At 39.4% G+C, this 19,838-nt stretch overlaps 1 protein-coding gene across 3 annotated transcripts in view; it reads left to right on the forward strand.

The window, feature by feature from the left end:
* Window positions 1-450: 450 nt before the first annotated feature.
* The window catches only part of ABHD3 (abhydrolase domain containing 3, phospholipase), a 36,843-nt gene continuing 17,455 nt past the window's right edge, over window positions 451-19,838 (forward strand). For 2 of the 3 annotated variants that reach the window (XM_020970702.2, XM_078153470.1), the window contains exons 1-4: window positions 454-846; window positions 1,554-1,717; window positions 2,913-3,095; window positions 13,034-13,079. In XM_020970702.2, the coding sequence (XP_020826361.2) occupies window positions 700-846; window positions 1,554-1,717; window positions 2,913-3,095; window positions 13,034-13,079 (540 nt within the window). In that variant the 5' untranslated portion in view covers window positions 454-699. Of the gene's footprint in view, window positions 847-1,553; window positions 1,718-2,912; window positions 3,096-13,033; window positions 13,080-19,838 lie in introns of all 3 variants that reach the window. The other variant, XM_078153469.1, reaches the window with a different exon arrangement.

Below are 19,838 nucleotides of genomic sequence, written 5' to 3' on the forward strand. Positions count from 1 at the left end.
GCCCCCCTCCGCTTTTGTTGTTCTTTGCAGGCCACAGCGTGAGTGTCTTTCTCTTCACTTTGCGCATCGGCTTTCCTAACACTTTCTTCCCCTCACCCCCTCACCCCTGCTCGGTCCTGGACCTGCCCCCTAGGCTCCTTAAGCCTTTCCCGGGCAGGGTTAACCCACTCCCGGCAGGAGGTGCTCAAGGTCACAGCCCCGTATCATTGTCCAGAGGCCGGCGGGGGGGGGGGCTGTCGCCGGACTTTTTTTATTATTGAGCAGTGACCCCAAGTTGACTCCCTTCTCAGGAGGGTTTTAAATAGGGTCGTTTTGTGCTGTTCCCTGCCTCCTTTCTCCAGGCCACTCCTCCCGCCGCTCAGGTCAGCCCTAGGCTCCGGCCGGCGCCTCTGGAACGTTCCTTAGTGGCAGGCGGGGGCGGCTCCCCGTAAAGCCGGGGAGGAGCCGGCGGCGCCTGCAGCCCGGGCGGGCGGTGACGGGTGGCCCCAGTTACGTCTCGTCCTGGGCTCTGCCCGCCCCGCTTCTGGAGGCGGAAACGGCCCCTCTCCTCGGTAGGAGCCTCTAGAGAGGAGCGCCGGCCGCCGGCCCCGTTGCTGCTCCGCGCCTTCCTGCTTCAGCGGCGAGGGGCTCCGATCCTCTCCATCCTCCCGGGGCCGGCGCACCCTTGGCAGGCGGCGCACCGTGCAGCCGCGGCTGGCCATGGACCTGGAGATGCTGTCCCGGGAGTTTTCCCTCTATCTGGAACACCAAGTCCGGGTCGGGTTCCTGGGCTCGGGCGTGGGCTTGTCTTTGGTCCTGGGCTTCAGCGTTGCCTACGCCTGCTACTACCTGAGCAGCATTGCCAAGGTGAGGTGGGGGTGGGGGACGGAGAAGCCCCAGCGCGCCGGGGCGGGGGGAGGGGGAAACGGAGGGAGAGGGACCGGGGCTGGGAGGGAAACGAGGTGCATTTGTACTTAGCGAGGCCGAGGAAACTTGAACGTTGCCACGCCGGGCTGCAGGTGACTCTAGCGGGAGGCACCTGGTTTGAAAAAGAATGGAAGGATGACTGCTTTCTGCAAACTGCCGGCATGCAAGCTGTGCCCAAAGTAAATGTTTTTAGCAGGAAGACGCAGGAAACCCACCCTTCTCCCCGTGCCGCATCTCCTAAGCTGCCCGTATTCTTTCCCTTCTGGCGCTAAGGAGCAGCAACCCAGGTCTCTTCCCCAAGAAATGCCCTAGACCCCGGCTGACCGCAGAGCACACCCAGCCAGTGTGCGTGTCGTGCTGCCACTGCGTTCCTTTATTATTGATGGAATATGACCCAGTTCTGTGTGTGTCTGCGAAACTTTTGGGAGTTTTTGGTGTGGCTTCCGTAGCTCATCCTACACTACCCCCGGGCCGTTTCAGAAATAAAACTTGCAAGCGTTAGTGCCAATTCATTTTGAGTTTTTTGCCATAGGCCTCATAGCAAATGTAGAAAAAGAGAATGAACGTGTGTGAGCACTTACTGGAATACTAACACTGGGTTGGTTTTGGTTTTTTTTCAACCTTTAACCGATATCGGCCTTTCCCAGAAACCCCAACTGGTGACAGGGGGTGAGAGTCTGAGCCGCTTCCTTCAGGACCATTGTCCTGTAGTGACAGAAACCTACTATCCCACCATTTGGTGCTGGGAGAGCCGGGGGCAGACTTTACTGAGACCTTTCATCACTTCTAAGCCCCAGGTGCAGTACAGAAAGTAAGTACATTTACTGTTGTTTTTTTTCCTCCATAGCCATCCTTCCTGCTTTTCAGGAAGGGAACTCACCACCATCCAATGCCAGGGCATTAGTACTTCTGTTTAGTAAATATAGTATGTGCACTAAATATAGTATGTGCACTAAAGGTGTGTGAATGAAAGGCATCCAGGCCCAGAAATAGGTAAAGTAATTCAAGTGGAATAGTGATGTTCTCAATTATTGCCGTGCTATTAAAATTTTGACTTTATACTTAAAAACTATTTCTAGAATTAAAGCAGTGTTTTTGTACCTGTTTTCCAAGAAGTGATTCAGCTGTCCCAGAGTCTAAGTCCTTTTGTGATGTGCACCAAAGAAGCAGAAAGATAGTTAATGGTGCAAAAAAAAAATGCGAAAGATGCTATTCTCTGTGAGCTTTGACATATGAACTTAAGTACTGAGATCAGTTTATATTGGTGAATGAATTGATTCTGATAGTAATGACCTTCAGGCACTAAAGACAGTCCACAATGTAGCAGTAACTAGGAGACAGAGATGGTGCCCATTATTAATTTCCCTGAGTCATCTAGTCCTTCTGGAGTTCCTTTTGTTGACTGGAACTTGAACTGTTTGGGAACATAGAGTGAATGAATTGATGCTTTCTGATGGATACTTTAAAATATTTTAAAAGTGGCATCTGTTTACTTGATACTGATAGGAGATAACAAGGTTTAGCTGGAAGCATAAGGTTGAATTATATTTATTTCTAATTCACTGATCTCCTGCATGAACTTAAGCAACTTGGAAATAATACTGGCTATTCATCCATTTCATAATGATGGGAAAATATGAAAGAATTTGGACTTCTTTCAGGCACTGGGAAAATGTTAGTTATTATAATAATCATTACATAGCATCTTTTTTATTCAGGCTGCTGAAGATAACTCAAACCCAAATGTTATTAATAATCATAATAACCTTGTATTGAAAGAAAGTGGTTTTTATATGGCTTCTCAGAAGCATGAAGAAATGTAGAAAAGCATAACCATTTTTAAATGAACTTGTAATGTAGATCTTATGATTCATAAAATTAAGATTAACAATAATAATAAAATTAAGATTCATCAAAGAGGTGATAGTTATCCAGTTATAGTTATTAAGATAGTTATCAAGGCTACAAAAGAGAATCATTTTTGTGTTTTGAATTTTTTTTTAAAGTGAGCTTATTAAAACAACAGATGGAGGACAGATATCACTGGACTGGTTTGATAATAATGAGAGTACGTGTTATCTGGATGCTAGCACCCGACCTACTGTCTTACTGCTACCTGGCCTCACAGGAACAAGCAAAGAATCTTACATCCTTCATATGGTCCAATTCAGTGAAGAATTGGGATACAGGTATCATTGAGTGTTTTATTCTAGCTAAATTAAATAGATGAAATACATGATTATGATGATGATGATAGATGCATTTTTCATATACTGGCATAATTAAAACATCCCTTTATACAGGATGCTTTACTCCCTGCCTCTAATGCTATTTACTTTAGAGTTGATTGACAGAGCAGCAGGAGTAGATGGTGACCTAGTTGACACTATGGGGAACCTCACTTCAACCCTTTAAGAGCACAGTTGCATTCCTAATGTTTCACTAAGTGCTTGATTTAGGAAGGCCATATCCCAAGTATGTAAAAACACTTAAAACCTGAGAGTTTGTTCCAAGGTCATTCTTATCATTTCAGAGATGATTCACCTCTCTTATGTCTGACCAAAGGTTGTGGCCTTATGATAGGCAAGTGCTATTGTTTTTGGTGGCTATGCTTAGCCCAGTTTCCAGGCATGATTTTATTTTGCACAGGTACCTTAGCAACAGTAAATTTTAAGTCCTGTTTCTATTTATCTCTGCATCCTAAAGCAAAAATATTGGTGGAATTAAGTTGAAAGGGACTTTTGCATGTGTGGTTAAGTCATTTCAACACATTCAGACTCATAAATAGTAATCCCTGTTAAGGCTAACTTTGAAGAGGAAGGACATGGACATTTTGTATGAGGAGCATTTAAAGTTGAGTAATGCTTTTATCCAACTCAGAACAATTATATTAGGGGAAGTGGAGGATGAACTTGTCAATAAAAATCCCCATACATCTTTATTCATATACTAGGGAAAGGAAATTTTCACTAAAGTTGTATCAACTGGTTGACTGACCTTTTTGTATAGAGATAGGGACTAAACCTGTGATTTCATTGATTTAGAGTACTCCTGGGTAAGGAAACCCCCCTCTGCCAATGCAGGTTAGTCCTTTCTCTGCTACTCATAGTATTAGAGCATTGCCTGGAAAACTAAGACGTTAAATGAGTTGCCAAGGGTTATGTAGCCAGTGTGTAAGGGGGTTAGGGGCAGGAAGGTGGTAAAATGGATAGAGTGCTGGGCCTTGGAGTCAGGAAAACTCATTTTCCTGAGTTCAAATCTGGCCTCAGACTTACTAGCTGTATGACCCTGGGCAAGTCACTTAACCCTGCTTGCCTCAGTTTCCTCATCTGTAAAATGAGCTGGAGAAGGAAATGGCAAACCACTCCAGTATTTTTGCCAAGAAAACCTCAAAAAGGGGTCATAAAGAGACAAGACTGAACAACAGCAACAACAGTGGGGCTTAGAAGAAGCGCTTAACCCAGCTTTCTGGCTCCAAGATCAGCTTTGTGTTCACTATGCTTATGCTACCTTGTACCTTTTTGATATATAAAATGTATCTTGTGCACCAGATAACACTCTTAGAATTTGTATTAGTTTTAAATACCAGAACTGTAGTGGAAGGGAAATCTTTAGGCATGATTTCAGCATCCATTTATGTTTAAAGTCTTTAGTCAGTCAGGCTGAGCTGTAATGGCAGATTTAAGTCTTTGTTAAACATTAGACTTGGACAGAAAGCATTAATAAGGCTTTTTGTAAATGATGAAATTGTTACCTCTAGGCTTGGCCTGAATCATTTTCAAAGCTATTTTTAAAAAAGTGTCTTCGGACTGGACATAAGCCCTAAGTTACCCATAGGCAAAGCTTCCTTCTGTCACCTGAAAAGACTAAAAATTTTGCCCTGGGTTTCCAAGGAGTAGGAAAGAGCCTAGCTTGCTTATATCTCCAGTGTTAATGCTATGATCCAGTCACCAAATATTTATTGAGCACTTTAGTATATGCAGCTCTCTGTGCTAGGTACTGGGGGAAATTGAAATATACAAATATATAAGAAATAGCCCCAGGTCTTAAGAAGCTTATACTTTGGCATATGGAATAGGAGGGATTAGACTAGACCAGACTCTATTGCCTCCAGATCCAGCCTATCTAGAAGCTATTTTTGCATTGAGACTTTGGATCCAAGACCAAGCTTGAAAGTAGCAGAATGAGCGAATAGACCTGGATCATCATGTCTACTCACTAGTCTTTAGTTGTAACCTCACCTATTATCTCTGAGGAGTCTTAGAATCCATGTCAAGGCCAGGTAAATAATAGAAAGAAATGCTACCTGGGTTTCAAAGGTCACTGAGTTAAAAATAGCCTGGAGGTTTGGGAGATGGTAAACTCAGGCTCTTAAATAATAATAATAATAATAATAATAATAATAATAATAATAATAATAATAATAGTGCTTTAAATTTTTAAACCATTTCATTTGATCCTCACGACAACCATGTAATATAGGTGCTGTTATTATCCACATTTTACTGATGAGGAACCTGAGGCTGAGAGACGTTAAGTGATTTACCTAGGATCATAGAACTAATAAATGTCTCAAGCAGAATTTGAACTCAGGTCTTCCTGATCCCCAGTCCAGCACTTGACATACTACACTGACCTAGGGGGACAAACCAGTTCTAGGCCTCTGACTTGTTGAAATTTCAGGACTAGGGACTGTTGTTAGACATGTGGGGAACTCTCTCTACTGGTGCAAATAGGCAACTGTTCTGTAATTTGTGATCTTAGCGAGCTGCCTGGGGTACTAAGAGGTCACGTCATTTGTCCAGGATCACACAGTCTGTGGAGATCAGAGGTAATCCTGATTCTGGGACTAGCTTTCTGTTTTCTATACTCCTGACAGTTCATCTCATTACGAGGTGTTACTGGGCTTTATTCTGTATATTCGAGTACAGTTAAGCCCCCATCTGACATTAAGTTCAGCATTTAAGGAAATTTATGAACTTGGTTGTCTTTATGGCACCATTTATTTCATTACTGTTTAGATGTAATTTAGGTACTAGAGATAGTTTGGCTCAGCTTGTGGAGTAAAATACTAGATTTTTTAAAAATAAAGTTTTTCTTTGTTTAGTTAACAAATTCTCTATAGTTTAACTAAAACACATGAAAGCTAATGCCTATTATTTTCAAGCATATTATACTTGAAGACTCTTTAACTTCGACTTCTAATGCTAAATTTCTATGATCCTATGACCTCTATAATTTGAAACTTAAAACAATTAAATGAACTTGGCTTGAGTTTTTCACACTGATAATAAAAACAAGGGTTTATTAAGCATTGATTTTAAGATTATAGGTAGAATGTCTGGCCTACATCAGAGAATAACTGTAATAAATTAGATTATAAATAATTGATAGATATGTTAGTTATAAATCAAGCTTCGCTACTCATGCTATCATCAATGTAAATACTCTTTTGCCAGCGTAGACTGCAGTCCATCTACCTCTACAAATTGTACGTGGTGGCTTTTCATAGCCTCTCGTAAATACTCCAGAGAGGATATACTAGAAGCCGATTTTAAGGCTTTTAACTTTCTGCAGGTAGTGGAGCTGAGCCTTCTCTGAGATCTTTTAACATCAAAAGGATGCCAGTTAAGTACTTTCATTTGTTATTTCGTGATGGTTCTTATGCCACTCTTTGTACACAGGTTATTCTTATTGTTGTTCAGTTGTGTCTGACTGTTTGTGACCCCATGGACCATACTATCCATGGGGTTTTCTTGGCAAAAATGCTGCCTTTTCCAGACAAGGTTATTCTTAGAAAATCATGAAAACAGATTTCCCAAGAAACTATATTGAGTTCTCTTAATCTAACTCATATTATCATGTATACTTTGAAGTAATATAGTTACTTTAAACATTTTGCTGACATTTTCACTCCAAAATAGGGAAGAAAGGAAATTGTTATAGCATCTGGATGCTAGGCTGCTGTTGTTCTTAATTTAGCTATTCATTTAACTACTTAGACACATGATCTCAGGAGTGCAGGTACTACCACTTGTATAAGTCACAGTCTCTTCACACTTTATCATCCTGTGTGATTCTTATCTACATCTTTCTCTAAATCATCCTTAGAATATCTAGCAAATGTGCTATAGGCCTTTCTCTGGTTCTTTAATATCTTGATGGTACCAGTGTATCACTCAAACTCTGTCTGTTGTTTTTCATTCTTGTTACATCACCAGTCCACCTCCTTTGTCTTAGATGCCTTCTTAATTATTTATTTTTTAGTTTTCAACATTTACTTTTATAAGATTTTGAGTTCTAAATTTTTCTTCCTCCTTCCCCTCCTCCTCCCAAGACAGCATTCAATCTGATATAGGCTATATGTGTACAATCATATTAAACATATTTCTATATTGGTCATGTTGTAAAAGAAGAATCAGAACAAAAAGGAAAAAACATGAGAAAGAAAAAAAAAGAGAGAAAATAGTAAGCATCGATCTGCATTCAGACTCCATAGTTTTTCTCTTGATATAGATAGATAGCATTTTCCATCATGAGTGTTTTGGAATCGTCTTACATAATTGCATTGCTGAAAAGAGCTAAGTCTTTCAAAGTTGGTCATCGCACGATGTTGCTGGTACTATGTACAATATTCTCCTGGTTCAGCTCACTTCACTCAGCATCAGTTTATGTAAGCCTTCCAGGTTTTTCTGAAATATGCCTGCTCATCATTTCTTATGGCACAGTAGTATTTCATTACATTCATATACCACAACTTGTTTAGTCATTCCCCAGTTGATGGGCATCCCCTCAGTTTCTTATTCTTTGCCACCATGAAAAGAGCAGCTGTAAATATTTTTGTACATGTGGGTCCTTTTCCTTTTTTTATGATCTTTTTGGGATATAGACCTAGTAGTGTTGTTGCTGGATCGAAGGGTATGCACAGTTTGATAGCTCTTTGGGCATAGTTCCAAATTGCTCTCCAGAATAGTTGGATCAGTTCACAACTCCACTAACAATGCATTAGCATCTTCTCCAGCATTTATCTTTTTCCTGTTTTGTCATGTTAGTCAATCTGATAGGTGTGATGTGGTACCTCAGAGATGTTTTAATTTGCATTTCTTTAGTCAGTAGTGATTTAGATCATTTTTTTCCATATGATTATAGATAACTTTAATTTCTTCTTCTGAAAACTGCCTGTTCATATGCTTTGACCATTTATCAATTGAGGAATGGCTTGTATTCTTATAAATTTGACTCAGTTCTTTATATATTTTAGAAGAGAGGCCTTTATTTGATGGTGTCTTACATCACACTGTGAGTGTAAATATGCTGCTACTCATGTTTACCTTGCTTCTTTCCATCACTGTTAAGCACATTCAGTAATCTTTAAGAATCTAACCCTCAGTTATTTCAAGGACTCTCATAGGAAAGAGAGATTAAGTTTGTTCTGTTATGCCCCAGAGAGAAAAACAAAAACAATAGGTGTAAGTTTCAGAAACGTAGATTTAGGCTCCATGTAAAGAAAAGCTTTCTGATTTTTAGAGATGTTGCAAAGTGGAATGGAATGGGCTGTCACAGGAAGTGGTGAGTTAAAAAAAAAAAAGGAAGTGGTGAGTTTTAAGATAGCCTGAGGGTAGTGAATAGAGCACTGGACTTGGCTTAAGGAAGACCTGGGTTTAAATTCCACCTCATACTTACTAGTTTTTTGCCCTGGGACAAACCATTTAGTTTCCCTGCACCTCAGATTCCTCATCTGTAAAATGAGAGGATTGGACACTATGACCTTTTAGGTCCCTTCCAACTCTAAATCTATGCTTTTGTTATCCGTCACTGAAATTCTTCAGGTAAGGCTGGATAGCCACTTGTTTAGGATGTTGTAGAAGGGATTCTTTTGCTTAGTTTGCCCAAGATTCTTGTTGAATTGGGCCTTCCCTGGTAACCTTTAAAACCGGTTTCAGTAAATTGTTGAGAATGGAAGCTAGGTTGCAGGGATTGGGTGCAATGGATAGTATTACTGGAGATACTGGGGATACAAAGAAAGGTAAAAATATGGTACTTCCCATCAAGGAGCTCACATTCTAACAAGAGAGACAATAGTTAGGTAATAGACATGCAAACAACTAGGTATATACAAGATATATACAGTGTATAGATTCTCAGAAGCTAAGCGAATACAGTTAAAACCCTGGCAGCTTCAACCAAGCTGGAAAGGCTTTGAATATAGTACCAATGACAAACTATGTCTGCTGTCTCTTTAGCCATAGCAGCCCATCAGACAGATTAAAAATGAATAATGGCCCACAGCCTTATGCACTTCCACAGTAATAGAGGCAGAATGGAGGATGCTGAGATTTATACAGTGTAGATGATCTACGAAGATTGGTATTACATGACTGAAATATTTGTCTTAACCAACATGCTGTTAGACTACTGGAGAAACTAAACAACATCCATGTTGGCATCACTATTAACCAGAAAACAAAGAATTTGGAGTAAATGGAAGAATGGCTTATAGGCTGCAGAGCCCCTTCCTTGTCCTGTCACTGTTCATGCTTTGCCAAACTCCAGCTCTGTATTGGTGTCACCATCTGCCTTCTCTGTTCCTACTCACATGCTGCTGAACATAGCTAGAGAAAGACACCCAGCCATACTGACTGAATCCACTGTAAATTTGTTATCTAATCTCAACTGGGCCTTTAGTGTAGCAAGGCAATACTTCTACTTTTCCCTTATTAATTCTCTCCTCAAGTCTCCCATACCACCTTCTTTTCATGAGCTGAGAATCTCACCTCATACTTTATTGAGAAAATAGAGACTATTCGCCATTACCACCCTTATCTTTTCTACATCTCACAAGCAGTTCCTTCCACCGTTATATGGACAAGAATCCCACAAAATGAAAAGGAATGGGTGGGTTAAGATCCATGCAGATCAAGCAGAGTGAGTGCCCATTCTTGATGAAACAATGGATCTGTTATATACCAGCCTCCTTCAGGTCTTAAATTGAATCAATCTAAATAATTGCTAAAGTACTTAGAAAGTACTTGAGGCAGCACCTGCTCTATCTTGGAATTTAGTAATCCCAGTGCCTAGTGAGCATTTAATACATGTTTGTTGAAGTGAATTGCAAAGAAAGGGTTAAAACTACTGTCATTCTAACCAAACTGTAGATGATTAAGAAGGAATGTAAATTTTTTTAGGAATTGTCTGAAGCAATATGAGGTAAAGTGAGTCCTATATAGGGATGCCATGCCACAGAAAGTCAATCTGCTGTCTGGCCTAGGTACTATAATCAATCCCAGAAAAAACAAGTAGTTGACTGTAAAACGTATAGTTTATCTGAGTCTTTTACTTCTTCTGATTCTTTCCTTTTGGCCTTTTTGTGGTGGACAGAAGAATTATAGATGGATTCAAATCAGTTGAGATTCCTGCACTGAAAACGGAGTTGGTAGAGAAAAAGGTTGAAGCTAGTGGAGGAATTGAAGTTTGAGGTATTGTGAAGGTCAGTGATAAATTCTGTCACTCTCCCCCAATACCATAGACTTACTGTTACTACGGGCAGGCTATTTGACTAATCTGTCTTTGTTTCTTCAACTGGAATGATGGAAAGTGGTATTAGAGAATCTCTATGGTCCCTTTGAACTCTAAGACAACGTGAGTGTATGAATCTGCAGGACAGATAGTCAAGAGTTGACTGTATTAAAGTTTGTGACATGCTTATCTCAAACATGGTGTTAGATGTCTTGGCTCTCATGTTTTGGGAAAAGCTACATACGGTTATGTTTATTTTAATTCTCCTGCTTTATGACAGAATAAAATAGGAAATGTTCACCTGTTGTCATGACTGGTAATCAGGCCTTCCATAATTTGGCTCCAACCTACCTTCCTAAATTTATCTGCCATTGCTACCCTTTTTGTAGTCTTACTTTAGGGAGACTGGTCTGCTCACTATTCCTCTACCATGCCTTATACATTCCTACCTTTCTGCTTGTTTGTTTTTTTCCCCCACACTCTTCTCTGCAGCCTGGAAGATCATCCATATTCTTCTTGTCTTTGTCTTCATCATCCTTCGTGTCCTACTTCAGGTCTCCCTTGTTTCATATATCCTCCTTTGATCACTTCAGCTCACAAAAATCTCTTCATCCTTTAAACTCACATTACTTCTTATCAGTAAGACCTTTCCAGGTTTGGAGTAAGCGAGGCTCCAGCCTTGGAGTCAGGAAGACCTGAGTTCAAATTTGGCCTTAGACACTTGACACTTACTAGCTGTGTGACCCTGGGCAAGTTACTTAACCCCAATTGCCTCACCAAAAAAACAAACAAAAGCCCACCGACAAGTAGAAAGTGTACCTCAAAAGGTCATGGGTTTCCCGTAGCTAGGGTTTTAGTATGGTCTCAGGTCCCTTCTAAGTCTCAGATGTGAATTTTAATGGATTTGTGTCAGTTTTTGTATTGTTACTTTGTAGGCCTTAAAGTTGTGTAAGGATTAGTTTTTGTTATTTTTGCTTTGTATTTGTTAATTTAAATTTTTTTTCTCATGCATATATCTTGTCCCCGCCAAATATACTATGATCTCCTTGAACATTGGGACTAAGTACTAAATTTTTTGTATTCCCATGTGGAAGTCTTTTGGTGAAGGGAGGGGTCATTGTGTTTCCAACCCTGGAAGAAATGATGAAGCATTCAGCTAGTTTGGTAGCAGTTCCCTGGTTCTTCTTCCCATGTAAGAAATTTTAACCCATTCATGAAACGTGAAAGAAAATCTTTTTTGTAACTATTACTGTAGTAAAATCCTTTTTTCCAGTCGTCTTTTGTCTTGTCCCATTTTTAGATAGTGGTATTGACACCATGGCAGGTTCAGTGGGTATTTCTTTATTTAAAGCTTTTTCACTGTAAGAGTCTTTTCAAAGACTATGCTTATGACAAATAGCATTTCATAGTTATGTAGGCTTTACCATTTATAATATTCTTTCATCACAACAGCACTTTGAAGTGGTTGTTGCCTTGATTTTACAGGTGGGAAAACTGAACTCCAGAGAGGTTCAGGGACTTGTCCAAAGCCACACTGGTAGTAAGTGACAGTGCCAGGTTCTTTGACTTCAAGTCCGTCATCCTTTCCACTGTATCTTACTTTCCTTCCTATTAGCAAAGTGTCATCTGCTGTAAAATGCCTACAGCTGTAGAGAGAGGTGTTGGCTAGTATGTAGAGACAATTGCCGTGAAACTTTTAGACTAGGTTGTAGGTTTGGGCAGACTGTCCAGGTGAATCATCATTAAACCTCATCCTCACATGCCATCCCACCAATCTGCTTCTATTTTGTTTGTAAAATGAATTTTTGTTTTTAAAAAAATAATGGTTTGATTATCTGTAATTTTAAAAGTATGTGCCTAGGTGGAATATTTTTGACTTTAAGCAAAAATATTTGTAGCTAAAAGGTCCCTTACTAATAGGGGAAAAAAAATTCTACCCTGAGTTATGTCAGAATGCAGAGAAGTGTCAGGCCCCACTTCATCTGTGCCAATGTGAAGCTGGAAAATAGTGAGATGGCCAGAGAAATACACAGTAAATAAAAGCTGACAACACATGGGAAACCCATCTCTGACAAAAGGCAGAAGAAAGAGGGAGTATTCCCTTGTTTTGTTTTAGCTTGCAGAATTGCTGGGTTTGTCCTGGTTCTTCCCCCTTCATGGAAAACTTGGGAGAAAACCATTACATGCATACCCAGAAGCAGGAGGTATTTTTTAGAGCAGGCAAGCATATTTATTGTTCTCATAATAAGTACTTTTTTGTTACTTGAAACTGAAACTTAAATCTCTTATTCATAATGGTTTTTAACAAGTATACATACATACACACATGCTCTATGTAATAAATATAGGAAGAAATTAGTAAAAGTTATATTCTTTTATTAGGAATACTAAACACATTTAAGTGCCTATTCTATAAATTTGGTGGTATACCTTATATGCACACAAGTTCAATTAGATGAGAATTGCAGAGAGTTACATAAGGTAAAAAAGAAATTACTTTCAATTTGTTTCACTATACCTTTAATGGCTTTAAAAATACAGATTAAGATTTTCATACGCTTTGTAACCAAAAAAAGTTTGGAATAATGAAAATTACTTTCTTGATTTTTAGATGTGTGGTTTTTAACAACAGAGGAGTGTCGGGTGAGAATCTTCTGGTAAGAATGACTTTAAATAAAAAGGTCGAATTTTGTATAAGTAGCATTTCAGTTTTTGAAGCTAAGAACTTTCTTAAAAGCATGTCCTATTTTGAGATGCATAGCTATTTTTCAGAAGTATGGTTCAATAGTACCTCTTCTAACCTTTGAATAGAAAATGACTTTGTATCAAGGTTGATTGAGTGTTAAAAACACCTATGTAAGCCCACGTTTCTATAGAAGAACTTACTATTTAGAACATATTTAAATACCCAGATCTAAATGTGAAATAACCTTTCTTCCGCTAAGTGAAAAGAATACTTGATGAGTTAGGAGACCTATATTTTAGTACCAGATTTGCCACGCCTCACTGTGACTTTGAACAAAACAGGTAACTTCTCAGGACCTCACTTTCCTCATCTATAGAATAAAAGAGTTGGACTAGATGATGTCTAAAATGTTTTGGGAATTTTTTCCTGCCTCATCTTTCACCTGTGGCCCTGAATGAGTAGTTTTGTATTCAAAATCATGCACCTGTTTGTGGCAAATTTGGACTGGAACCCAGGTCTCCTGATTAATGGCTCCCTTTTTTTTCCCTTTTTTTTTTTTTAGGCAATTGGGGTTAAGTGACTTGCCCAGGGTTACGCTAGTAAGTGTCAAGTGTTTGGTCTGAGGCCAGATTTGAACTCAGATCCTCCTGACTTCAGGGCCAGTGCTCTATCCGCTGCACCACCTAGCTGCCCCCCCTTTTTTTTAGATTGGGACTGTCTGGCTTTACTATACCTGTGAGGAACCTCCCCAACTAATGCAGAGATGGCACTTTGTCTGTCATTTATAGTGTTAGAAAGTTGCCTGGGGTATTTAGAGGTTAAGGGGCATGTCCAAAGTAATTTTGTTTTGTTTTGTTTTTAAACCCCTAATGTTTTTCCTGTACATCACACTACTACTCTGAAGAGAAGAATGTTTTTTTGGAATGGAAAAGCCTCATCAGAGGTCGTGTCAAACTCATAACTTGGAAACAGCCTGCAAAACTCCCCAGGTGTAGCTGGAATCAGATCAAAATGTAATCAGGAAATGGTTCACAAAATAAATATATAGTGCAACATAGTTAATTAAATTTGTGGTTTTCTAAGTCAGTATGTGGCTTACAGTCATTCATTTCTATTGGACACCACTAGTAGTTGGATGCTTGTCCAGAATATGAATGTCCTCTCCAACATCCTTGGTAAATGATTGTCCAGTCTCTGTTTAAACACCATCGGTAAAGGAGAGAGAGCCCATTACCTCATGAGGCAGCCTGTTCTATTTCTGGACCACTCTGATTGTCAGGAAGTCCTTCCTTATACTCTGATACTCAGATGTACATGTGATTTAAGCAATATAGGTATTTCCTGCAGGAGAAGAGAGATCCCAACCCATCCAAACTCATCATTCTGTTTGACTCTTCAGTCATTCAGCAAGAATTGATCAAGTGCGTATGGTATTCTAAGCCCTATGCTAGGTAATGGGAATAAACATACAAAGAAGGAAATAGCCTTTACTTTTAATGAGCTTATTGTCCTGTAAATCTTCTAACCATAATTTGGGGGGTCCATACTCAGGGTCAAGGGTTCTTAACCTAGGGTCTTGGAACTTCTTAACCTGGGGTCATAGAACTTCATTTTCTTAATTATAACTGTGTTTCATTGTAATTGGTTTCCATCATAATCTCATGTTATTTTATCTTATGCATTTGAAGACATTATTCTGGGAAGGGATCTAGACTGCCAAATGGCTCCGTGAAACAAAAGGGTCCATGACAGACACAAAAAGGGTTGAGAACCCTAGCCCTGGATCTCTTGACATTGCATGGATTCTAGTGGAGCCAACAGGAGGCAACATCAGTTACCCCTTGCTCTTCCTTCATTTGTAGTTCCCTCCTCTTCCAGTCAGACAGCCCTCTAATCAGATATACATTCATTCTGCTCAGTTCTTTGTTGGTAATATGCTGTAGCTAACTCATCTGCCATATTTTTCTTCTTTACCCGTTGGGTGACTTTCATCTTTAATTCTTCTGAGACTGCATCACATCCTGTAGACTGCCACCATCAATAATGATGATGATAATAATATATAGCCCTATACATTCATTGTCTCATTTTATCCTCACAACAATCCTGGGGGAGAGGAGCTATGATTATTTTCATTTCACAGATGAGGAAACTAAGGCAGACAGAGGTTAAGTGACTTGCCCAGGATCACACATCTACTAAGTATGTGAGGCTGGATTAACACTCAGGTCTTCCTGATTCCAAATCTAATGTCCTATTAGATACTGTGTCATGTACCTGCCTTCAGGCATTAGATTGCTTGTTACAAAAATCTATTATGAGTTTGTCCAAGTTTCTTGATATATATAGGTAGAAGATCTAGAACCTGTTTCCTTACTATGGTTAGATATTACATTATATGTATTGAAGTTTGTGCCTCCTAAAGAACAATTTGAGCAAAACAGCTTTGTGGAACAAAACCGAAACCTATTCATATATCTTTTGCTTATGACAAAGGAAAAAGTAGATAAGGTTAAACTTTTCCATTTGATGCAAGGCTTTTATACCATTTTCAGTCAGTGATTTTAGGCTCAAACTAAAATGAATCATTTCTGTTTTCTACATAAAGAGTTTTACTTATATGTGGGAAAGGTACTGCCCCTTTCTTATGTGGATATTGTAGTTGCTGAAAGGGACAGAAAAAAAAAGTGTTTGTATAAGGAACATTGACAAAATCAGCTTGAGAAGGAAACAGTCCCTCAGATAAAAGTGGTTAGGGAGAGACAGTCTGTTGTGAGGACCTGAGAGAACACTGCCCTTCAGTTACTACCTATTTGAAGGCAGAGCACTGGCTAATTTAAAGATGGCTACATTGCATTAGGAGCCATCAGCTCAATGGTATGTAACTATTTTCTGTGGTTGGAAGGTTATGACTGAGAAATGATAAATAAGTTACTTTTCAGGAAATATCGGATGATTACATAAAGACTGATGGAGTCCTACCTGACAGAAAAGTAGACTTTTTGACCTTCATATCATAAGTTAGAGCAAGGTCACATCCTGATCTGAGGCATTAGAAGCCAGCAGAGGAGATAAGAGATGACCAGATGAAGGTGGAAGCAAGAGAGCACAGAAGTTGGAGGTGGAAAAAAATAAGAGTACAGAAGCTGAACTGAACAGGCAGGCTCTGCAGCTGTTTTCATTGAGAACTATATGGATGGAAAGAGAAGCATTACTTTGCTAGTTGACTAGAGAAAGGCTGTGTAAGCTAAGAGAACTAACTGAAGCCAGATAGGTGCTACAGTTGCTGGGAAATGACTGGAGAAGAGTTGAATCCTATTGCTATGTGTAGATATATCTGGGCTTACTGAACTAGTCTGAGAGTGGTGAAAATTCTCAGGGGGTACTGGTATTGCCTTTTCCTACCCTATATAATTGAAGGTAGGGAGAAGGAGAAAGACAGACTTTGCAGCTGTTTTGAGCAATTCTGATAGATTTTGCTGAAAGAATGTAACTTTTCTCTATGCCTTGCAAAGGGTGGTTGTGTGCTAAAAGAAGCTGATACTGCTTCAGTAGCTTTGCCCTGTGGTAGAGCTGAGAGGAGGAGAACGGCGAGCAGATAAGCAGAGAAGCAGTTTTGCCCAGAAGTTGACAGATGGTACAGACCGTTCTCAAAAGAGATCAAGGCTTTCAAGGCCTGCCATACAGAATTACAGCTTGCCCTTGGCACATACATTTCCCTGATCATATGCCTCCCTGCTTGGTTTCCCTAAGTCCAATCTTCTCCATGGACTCTGTGTGCATTGGTGGCAGAGTGTAAACCAGGTTTATAGGTAGATTTTAATTGTGATTATTGCTGGTTTTGCCTTCTGATTTAGTAAATGTTTCGTGATTAAGAGTCAGTGCTGTTGATGTGACTCATTTTGTATAAATGGGAAGCACACCAATGGGAACTCGGGACATACAGAGTCCTGAGTAGAGTAGTAGGAGTGTGGCATCCTTCTCCCTTCTCCTTCCCCCCTTCCCCACTAAAGTTGAGTTGTCATTTGATAGTGGGAGAATTGGTATGTCCCTTTGGAAACTCCAGACCTGTCAATTGTGAATGCAGGCTGAGCAAGCCAACCCAGAAAAAGAGAAGGATGTGGGCCTCAGGACAGACGCTGGTGGCCAGAGTACATACGTATATGTTGTTTTCCCAAGTAGAATGTAAGCTCCTTGAGAGCAAGGAATGTTTTATTTTGGCACTTAACATGCTTGAATTGAATTCCATATGGCATAATCTCAGGGCTTTTCATCATCTTGGTTGGATGCTCTCTAATTTATGAATGCCCTTTCTAAAATGTGGCTGAACACATTACTTCAGATAGGTTCTGAATGGTGCTGAGTACAACAGGACTCCTACTTAGTCTTGACGGCCATGACTCTTTTAATAGAGCCTAAGAAAGAACACATTACTTTTTTGGCTGCCATATCTTGTTGATTCATGACTAGCAGTCCCATTTAAATCCCTAAATCTATTTCAGATGAATTGCTCTCTAGCCATATGGCTTCCATCTTCTACTTGTTAAGTTTCTTGAAGCCAAGCAAGAGTTTACATTTCTCCCTGTTGAATTTCATCTTTTTAGATTGGGCCTATGTTCCAACCTATCTCAACCTTTTTGGATTCCGACTCTGTCATTGGTGATGTTAGCTTATCCTTTCTAGGTTTATGTCATTTGGACCTTTATCTAAGGCACTGATAAAAATGTTAAATAGCAAGAGTTGAGACTCTCTTCCAATCTGAGATTAATCCATTAATGATCACTCTTTGGATCTAGCCCAAAGGTTTCCTCTTTCACTTTCTATCATCAGCTTAATGGTGATAGAACCTTAACCTTAATTGAACTTTAACCATCCCCCTCTGACCAAGCCATTGGTAAACCTACCTTCCCTTAATTCCTGAGGTAAGGTCACAGCTAAAAAGTTTGGTTTAGTAGGATATCAATGGCCTAAAATCTAATCTATCTTACAAGGTATTAAAATACTTTTCTTGTGATTCTGTTATGCCTTTAAACCATCAACCTAACTGTATCTGTGGTTCTTCTCTTCTACTGCCAAATTCTTAGAAAGAATAATCTATACTCCTTGCCTCACACTTCAGTGTGGCTTCCATTCCCACCATGGTGGTGAAACAGCTCTCTCCAAAGTGACTAGTGACCTTCCTGTCACTAAATCTAATGCTCTTCATTACATGCACATCTTGCTTGACTTTTGTGGTGGTTGTCAATGGAGACTACCATCTTTATTGCTGTCTCTCCTGCATGGTTCCTGTGATGTTGCACTTTTGAAGCTCTCCTCTTATTTCCTTGTCTCTCTTGCTAACTCTACAGTTTTTAGTGCTTTTTCTTTCTCAAATTATCATGTATTTGCTTGTATTATACATGTCACAGAATGTAATCTCTTTGATGTTAGGGACTGTTTAATTTTTATCTTTGTATCCCCAGTGCCTAGCATATGACAGATACTTAATAAATGGAAGGTGAAAAATCACTGAATTTAGAGCCAGAAGAGCTGGGTTCAGAACCCAGATGTGGCATTTATTATGACCCTGGGCACATCACTTAGCTTCCTCCTTAGCCTCAGTTTCCTTATGTGTAAAATTAATGGGGTTAAACTAGATGGCTTCTAAGGTCCTTTCTGGTATTTATTTATGATCTTAAATTTGGATCTTGTTTGTTGAATTGAATTTATCTCATTCCTAGTCCTTATGCAGACTAGGCTCCGCAAGGTTTTGCCCTTCTTTTCTTTCTCTTGACTTTGGCTTTCTGTGATGTCATCACCTTTCCTGGCTTCATTTTTCCCTTTTTTATGCACCTGATTCCCAAATCTATTTTTACTCTCCAACTTTTCCGCAGACTTCCACTTTCCTATTTCTAATTTACCTTCTCTAACTCTGTCAGGATCCAACTCAGTATTTTTTAAATGGAGCTTGCCTAATAAAACCTGCCTCTCTCACAATAGCTCTCTGTTAATGGCACCATCATCTCTCCAGGCTTCCAGGTTTGTAACAGTTACAGCCGTCTTTGACTCTTCCCTCCTCCTTATACCACACATCCAATCAATTGCCAGGTTTTATCTATTTCCACATTATTTCTCACATCTAGTTTTTTCTTTCTCTTTAATCACTCTCAGTAACTGAATGTGGTAGTAGCTCAATCTTCTGCTAGTTCATGGAGAATAAAACATTTTGAGGTAGTAAAATATATATCTAGAATGAACTGACTCATGTACCATCTAATTTACTTAGTTTTTCTGCCATGCCAAATATCAAATATGCTATTACTTTAAAGAGGTATGTAATAATTTTTGTCTATTAGTTTAGGGTTTTATGTATACAAAATCTGTGTAGCAGTAAGAGATATTAGGGGTTACCCATAAATAACTCAAAATTTTAAAACTAAGTTGTTGCTTTTTTTAACAAATAGACCTACATGAGCAAAAAAAATGCTGAATAAGTTGTCCTTTTTTTTTTACATAAATCCTGCTGACAAATTCAGTGGCTGTTATGAATGAGCATAAAAGGAGATATTGTTCTGTTTGCATTTTCCCCCTGACTTCAAGCCAAAAATGCTCTAGCTGGTTTTTATCTTAAATCATTTGGATTGTATTATATACAGACTATCAAGCTGGTATCTGTCCTTCAAGGAACTCTCCCCCCTCTATCCCCCACTTAGATTCTTATAAAGGTGACAGTGGAACCATTGTGTGGTTG

Source organism: Phascolarctos cinereus, unplaced genomic scaffold, assembly GCF_003287225.1.
Source record: "Phascolarctos cinereus isolate Bilbo 61053 unplaced genomic scaffold, phaCin_HiC Scaffold_4;HRSCAF=312, whole genome shotgun sequence".
NCBI lineage: Eukaryota > Metazoa > Chordata > Mammalia > Diprotodontia > Phascolarctidae > Phascolarctos > Phascolarctos cinereus.